The 7,410-nt window shown below is 36.5% G+C and overlaps 1 protein-coding gene across 1 annotated transcript; it reads right to left on the bottom strand.

Annotated features, from left to right (window-relative positions):
- Positions 1-1,287: 1,287 nt before the first annotated feature.
- Positions 1,288-4,568, bottom strand: LOC104088388 (aspartic proteinase CDR1-like). Its single transcript, XM_009593048.4, has 4 exons — positions 4,299-4,568; positions 3,789-4,236; positions 3,502-3,674; positions 1,288-1,299 (listed from the first exon to the last, which is right to left on the bottom strand). Exons 1-4 carry the CDS (start codon positions 4,566-4,568, stop codon positions 1,288-1,290), a joined length of 903 nt encoding a protein of 300 aa, XP_009591343.4.
- Between the last annotated feature and the right edge of the window lie 2,842 nt (positions 4,569-7,410).

Genomic DNA, 7,410 nt, shown 5'->3' on the forward strand with positions numbered 1-7,410 from the left:
ATCAGCTCTCCTATCGGTAGTGAACCTATCCGCTGACCAAAAACCTCTGCCGTGTCCTTCGGCCCTTTCGTAGGGCAAAACCGTCCCTTAGAAGATCGCCGATCTGCATCAAAATCATTCTTCGACTTTTCCTTGTTCTTTTCTCGATCCCGACCCTTGGTTGATGCCGGGAAACCGAGTTGGTTATCTTCTATTCTTATCTTTGATTTGTAGCGGTTGTGGACATCTGCCCATGTAGTTGCCTGGAACTCGAGCAGGCTTTCTTTCAGTTCTTGGCAAGTGTTGGAGCTTCTCGGGTTCAACCCCTTAGTAAATGCCTCAGCTGCCCATTCATTTGGCACGGCCGGTAGCAGTATCCTTTCCTTCTGAAACCTGGTCATGAACTCCCGCAACAATTCGGACTCTCCTTGTACAATTCTGAATATGTCGTCCTTTCAGGCTTGTACCTTCCTGGCCCCGGCATGGGCCTTGATGAAAGAATCTGTGAGCATCTCAAAGAAATCTATTGAGTGCTCGGGTAAAAGAAAATACCATATCAGGGCCCCCTTCGTAAGGGTTTTCCTGAACTTTTTCAGCAGGACTGAGTCAATCTCATGCGAAGCTAAGTCGTTTCTTTTCACCGCATTATGTAGGTGGTGATGTGCTCCTGAGGATCTGAAGTCCTCTCATATTTTGGTACGTCTGGCATTTTGAACCGCTTCGGGATTAACTCTGGTGCCACGCTCGGTTTGAACGGTAATTGGGTGTATTTCTTTGAATCTAGTCCTTTCAACACTGGCGGTGCGCCCAGACTTTGGTCCATTCGGGCGTCTATTTCCCTTATAAACCGCATGAACTCGGTTTTGAAGGGATCATTCCCGTTATTGTTACCAGAGCCACTGCCGTTCCCGGCCCCGTCGAAGTCGACCTCACCCCTCGGGGTATTGTTATCGACCTTTTGCACTGTTTGGTTTGTGGGAGCACCGGGAGGACTGGACCTCTTCCATTCGCATTGTTGGAAGCACCCGACAATACTTGTCTCAATCCTGTCATGATCTGGTCTTGCCGTGAGATATGACCCATAATAGCCTTTTGTTGTTCTCTTACGATTCTCACAGTTTCCGCAATGTGCACATCTTCAACGCCATCAGGAGTTGCCTCCCGTACGTGTCGCTGATATTGCCTGCCATGAACCGGTGTGGCTATGCCCTCCTCGTTGCGGGTATCACTGATCGAATCTTCGTGCTGAGGCGAATTTCCTTGTGCCTCAACGTTATGTGCGATGTTGACATCGTTATCTGCCATCTTTTACGATTTTTGCTAAGAAATAAGAAATCAAACAGATTAGTAATAGATGCAACTCAATTACGTAACTGTCTAAGCCCCATGGTGGGCGCCAAACTGTTTACCCGTAAAACGGTACAGTTGAATTTATAGCGTAGTTTATAGACAAGTGAATTGATTTGATCCCAAAATGCTAAATAAATTTAATAAAATACGAGACTCAGCGTTGAAATCGAAATAAGATAGTAGACAGCTTGGTTCCGGGAGCAAGGCTTCCGAATACAATAATAAGAACAGTTATAGACAGAAAATAAAATATTATTTAGCTTGGAATAATATGTAGAATAAGTTTTTCAGAAATTTCCCCTCCCCTCTCTCCCCCTACAATGGTTGTTGAAGTCACTATTTATTGCTACACCTACGGAACAAGGTCATAGGATCAAGTCACTCTTAAATGACAATTATGGGGGTCATTGATAAAAATATATAACGACAAGCTATAAATGCCAAATTCTCTGTAACGGATTATGCATTTAATACTGAGGAATATTCTTTATTGAATGTTATGGGCGACAAATATCCGTTTGTCCTCGTTAGCAATGTTCCGCTTGGGATCTGTCCGGTGCCAACCGAAATTGTTGTCCTCGGTCTTGGTTCCCACTTTCTTCGTCTTCCCTCTGTCCCCGGTTCCACGTGTCGCTCTATTATTCGAATATTTAATATGAACCGATTTTACCCTATACAACTGGTGAGCTGTTGATTCTCTCCAGCGATATCAATGTCTTTTTTTTCGGACATTTAACAATTATTAGACATTTATATTATTCTAGGGAAATGTCCTGAAGACTTATGTACTCAAATTCTTCAAATAGAGGCTCATGACTTGTCATAGTGGGTTCAGATTGTCAAATGCTTATTTGTTAGAAGTGATGAACAATTTTCAGATATTTATGATTTAAGGATTAATAGGCTTTAATGTGCTTATTAATACTAACAGCCACTATGAAAATTTTAATTAACTAGAATAGTAGTAGTTATTTCTTATAAGCATTTACGCATTTCGTGGCAGTCTCTCATCTTTCATGATTTAAAATGTTTCATCAATAAGGACCTTAGAAAAACACGGTATTATAGTAATATTAAATTTTGAAATATTTTATAAGCAATATGAATGCAATTCTAAAGTGTTCCAAATTTTTGAAAATCACCGATGTTAGCTTAAATGCGTTACTTTATTCATTCATAATTTTGTGATCAATTTACCCTTTCTAAGTTTTAGATTTCTTACATTTAAAGGGAAATGGATCAATTTCTACTCATTTAACAGAAAAAGAGTAGTGTCTTTCCTTCACAAAGTCTTTAAAATTCTCTAAAAAATAAAGTTTTCTTTTCTTTTTCGTATAAGTGAATTTAGAAGTGTTAGGTCATATCTTGCATTTACGCCAATATGTTTTGTTAGTTTTATGAGCTTTGGTTTGTGCAAATAATAAAAATTGGATGAGCCCTTCTCTATCTTAGTCAAACTTTTGAAGAAAAAAAAAAAAGAAAGAAGAGAAAGTCACTAGAGTAAATCTGATTCTTCCTTTACTAGTCTATTCAGTAGGATTCATACATTTTATGGCTTCTCTAATGATTTCTCTATAGATAAATAATTCTAGTTAGAAAAATGATATAAAGATAAAGTCAAATAATTTTGTTATATATGTGATCAAGTCAAATAAATTATAATAAATTACTATATTATAAGTATAAAGCTCGAACTTGAGAAATAAATTACTAAAATATCCCTTAAATTTTGATTGATCCATTTGTCCTTCAGCATAAAAGATAATCTCCCATAATTTGTTTTGTAACTTCCCCCACAATTATTATTTATGTGAATAAATAATTAGCCTTTATTATTAATAAGAAATTCAATATTTTGAAGGGATACGAAAAGGTCAAACCTGAAGAGGCCTAGTACATTTATAATGCCTCTTAACTATGACTAAATGTTAAGAACTTATTTCTAATCAAGTCGTAATCGCACTCGATGCATTAACTTGATCGAGCGAACCATCTTGACTTTTTTATTCTTTTCTATTTCTGTTATGCAGTGTATCTCAACACAATTCAATATAATTTTGGAATTAACGAACTCCACAAACTAAAATGGAGCTCACCAAATCCAATGATTATCGGAAGAGAATATTCTAGCTGGTAGCAAAATAAATAAATAATAAATAAAGGAAGAAAAACTCTAGAGAATGAAAGTCTCATGCTGTCAAAGTCAAAGCTGATATAAAAATATTGTTGTGCCCAAACACCAAGTATGCTAAAAGGAAGCCTTTCTTTTTCAGAAACTTTTACGGACATGCAGAAATGGTTATTGCTTGCCTTGTAAAACAAATTTTCAGCTGTCAGCTCCCTATCTGCATTTTTAGCAAAATGTAATGTTATCTTTGGGAAGCTTTGAAGATCATGGTTGATATTTCCATAGTAGCAGAGTTGTGCCGAACCTTTGGTAACTTCTTACAACGTCGTACCTATCACAGATTTAATTTCCTCCTTCAGTTTCTTGAATGCTATCTCAGGCAAGTAAGTTGAAGTTGCTCCACTGTCAACGATCATTCCACCTTGGTAATCGATCCTCGTAAGTATACTTGGGTCGATGTCAAGAAACTTGTCCCCGACACTGATTCTTTCTAAATTTATATAGTATTTTCCCAAAACCATAAACATCGGAGTGGATATTTCTTCAATTATAGGCTTCTCTCCCAAAACTAGCACGTTCGAATCATAATTCACATCGCTTATATTACCGATACAATATGAAAATCCAGTGTAGTTTTGTTGAGAAACCAATGAAACAGGTCGCTGTCCAAGTCCAAGAACTCCACTGCAACGGTCTACACCTCGAGAAATACTTGAGCATCCAAAAACAAGACGTTTGATGGTCTCTTCGCTTTCATTTTTTGATTGAAATGTCACTACCTGAGAAGCAAGATGTCGCTTTTAAGGGTCAGAAAATCACACATAGATGTACCACAATACACATCTTCAACATACGATGAAGAATCTGCATTTTGGTATAATGGAGCTGGTGAGCCTTCACCGCCAATGGTGAAGCCGCAGTGGACCCAAAGTAAGAAACTGCCCGTGTCCATGATAAGAATTTGTGGCATCGGAGGTGTGCCAATCTTTAATGGAATAAGAAACTGAGTGCCATAAACTGGGTAAATCTGAACTTCAACGCTATCTTTTTTCAAGATATTTGAGATAACAACCATAAGATCTGAAATGTGAGCTTCTGATATTTGGTTCATTTTTCTCACACGGTCTTCAAGTGTGAGTTTTGGATTATAAAAAGGCGACTTGATTGATTCATGGTGGATCATTTTTATAACAAGCCTGCTTTTCTTAGTTTCAGGATTGGATGCGAAATTGGATGTGGTTAAATAAGGTTGTAGTAATAACAGTACTACGAGAAACAATTCCACCATTTTGAGTAATTAACGGGCGAGCTATTGAGCTTTTCTTCTCTTCTACTTTGAAAATATAGAGGCAGAAAGAAATAGGGTAAATAGAACCATGTGAGAGTTTTCTTTTATAGAATAAGCAATTCTTTCTTGTCAGTTGGAACTTGGAATTATAAGAGTATTATTTCAATGAGTTAACTGCTACTTAACAACTTAAACACAAGTGTGGTGTTCTTACCAAACATATAAGATCACATATTTTGAATCCATTGTTCATTAGAATTTGATGAATTATAACGTCATTACAAATATTGAAGGGGAAAAAAGAAGATAATGGAAAGAGCACACATTTGGTTTGTGCACACTGCCAAATGTCCTCGACTTTGTTAAATTTGTAATGAGCTAGGGCTATAAAATTTTGCTCAAGCCCAAATGATCCGCCCAACCCGCTCATGGTTGGGTTGTGTAATATGGCCATTAGTTTGGCTTATTTTCAAGTGGGGTCAAGTCCGTGGACCAAGTTTTCATGACATTTGCCATGACATAATATCCACTATTAGGCCAAAAATTTCTTGCTATAAATAGATGAGTTTCTCCTCATTTGAAAACACATCAATTCAAGAGCTTTTCACTCTTGTCTTTCTTTCTCCTCCTTTAGTAATTGAGAGTATTTTGTAAGGGAGTTGAGTGTTGGGAAACACTTGTGATATCCCCTTTCTTTGGAGTGATCTTGTGAGGTTATTCTCTCGGAGGTATTTGCGATTAATTAGAGTATTTACTCTAAATTTGTACGTTCTTTTGTACTCTTGTTGCTATAGTGAATTTGCTTCTCTTCGCTTGCGGACGTACGTCACCTTGACCGAATCACGTTAAATTGTTATCTTCTTTATCTTCTTTAATTACCTTTATTATCAACTTGCATTGTCTTTGTTATTGTCATTATAATGTTATTTGGCTAAATTCTGCACTACCCGATTTTTCGATCTTAACAAATTGGTATCAAAGCCAGATCTAACCAGGGTTAGTTTAAATAGTTATCCTAATTCAGGATGGCTTAGATTTGGCACTGCAAGGAACGGAGAAGAAGCCGGATAAAATGACGGACGAGAAGTTTATCGTCATAAACAAAAAGGCAAAAGCAGGTATTATTTTAAATCTCTCAAATGACGTTTTGCGTGAAGTTGAAGCAGAAAACTCTGCCAAAGTCATATGAGAAATGCTGCAAACCCTATATATGAAAAAAATAGTAGAAAACATGCTTTACCTAAAGCAAAAACTCTACATTTTTCGTATAGCTGAAGGTACCTCTATACTTACACATCTTGATACTTTTGATTCTCTTCTTATGGATTTAAATAACATATATGCTGAAATCAAAGGTGAGGATCAAGTTGTGTTATTGCTTGTTTTCTTACCCTATTCGTTTAAACATATAAGAGATACTATACTTTATGGAAAGGATAATATCTCTTATAAAGATATCAAATCTATTTTGAAATCAGAAGAACAAGTAGATAGAGATATTACTGGAAAACTAGTGGGAACCAAGGGGAAGGCTTATTCATAAGAGGTAGATACAATAAGAAAGATTCAAGTAGTGAGAGACCTTAAATCAAGGTCAAAATCCATATACATAAATGTCATATGCAAATATTGTCATAAGAAAGGTCACATTATTTCTGAATGCTTTAAATTGAAAAACAAAGAAAAGCATACAGAAAAGAAAATTGAGCACAAAAATACCGACACTGCCGAAGCAAGTATATATGCTGATGAGACTGAGGGAACTATGTTTTAGCAACTAATAATAGTTTCAAATCTAACAATGAGTGAATTTTAGATTCGGGTTGTTCTTATCAAATGTATCCCAATCGGGATTTATTTACCACATATGAATCTATTGGAGGTGGAGTATTCTTGATGGGCAACAATAATGCATGCAAAGTTATTGAAAAAGGTACAGTTCGAATCAAAATGTACGATGGTGTGGTGAGAACTCTCACCGATGTTAGACATGTTCCTGACTTGAAGTAAAATCTCATCTCTTTAGGCACTCTGAAATCTCTTGGGTGCAAGTACACAGGTGAATGTGGAGTTCTGAAAGTTTCTCATGGAGCTCTTGTGATCATGAAAGCACGCAAATCAGGTACGCTGTATACTCTATTGGGATCTACTGTTACAGGTACTATTGCAGTTCTAATATCAGATAAATCAGATTCTAACATCACCAAATTGTGGCATATGAGTAAAAAAGGTCTTTCCATCCTCAGTAAAAGAGGTTTCTTATATGGCCAAAGTACCGAAAATATGGAGTTCTGTGAATATAGTGTGTTCGGAAAGCAGAAAAGAGTCAGCTTCAAATCTCCAGTGATTCATAGAACAAAAGGTACTTTAGATTACATTCATTCAGATCTTTTGGGTCCTTCACGTACCCCATCAAAAGGTGGTGCCAGGTATATGTTAACTTTCATTGATGATTATTCAAGAAAATTTTGTGTTTATTTCCTCAAACATAAAAGTGATGTTTTCTTAAATTTCAAACAATGGAAAGTTTTGATTGAGAAGCAAACATGAAAACAAGTTAAGCGGCTTAGAACAGATAATGACTTAGAATTTTGTAATGATGAATTCAACGATTTTTGCAAGAATGAAGGAATTACTCGACATCGTAATATGAGAATGACATTTC

This window comes from Nicotiana tomentosiformis, chromosome 11 (genome assembly GCF_000390325.3).
Source record: "Nicotiana tomentosiformis chromosome 11, ASM39032v3, whole genome shotgun sequence".
Classification (NCBI taxonomy): Eukaryota; Viridiplantae; Streptophyta; class Magnoliopsida; order Solanales; family Solanaceae; genus Nicotiana; species Nicotiana tomentosiformis.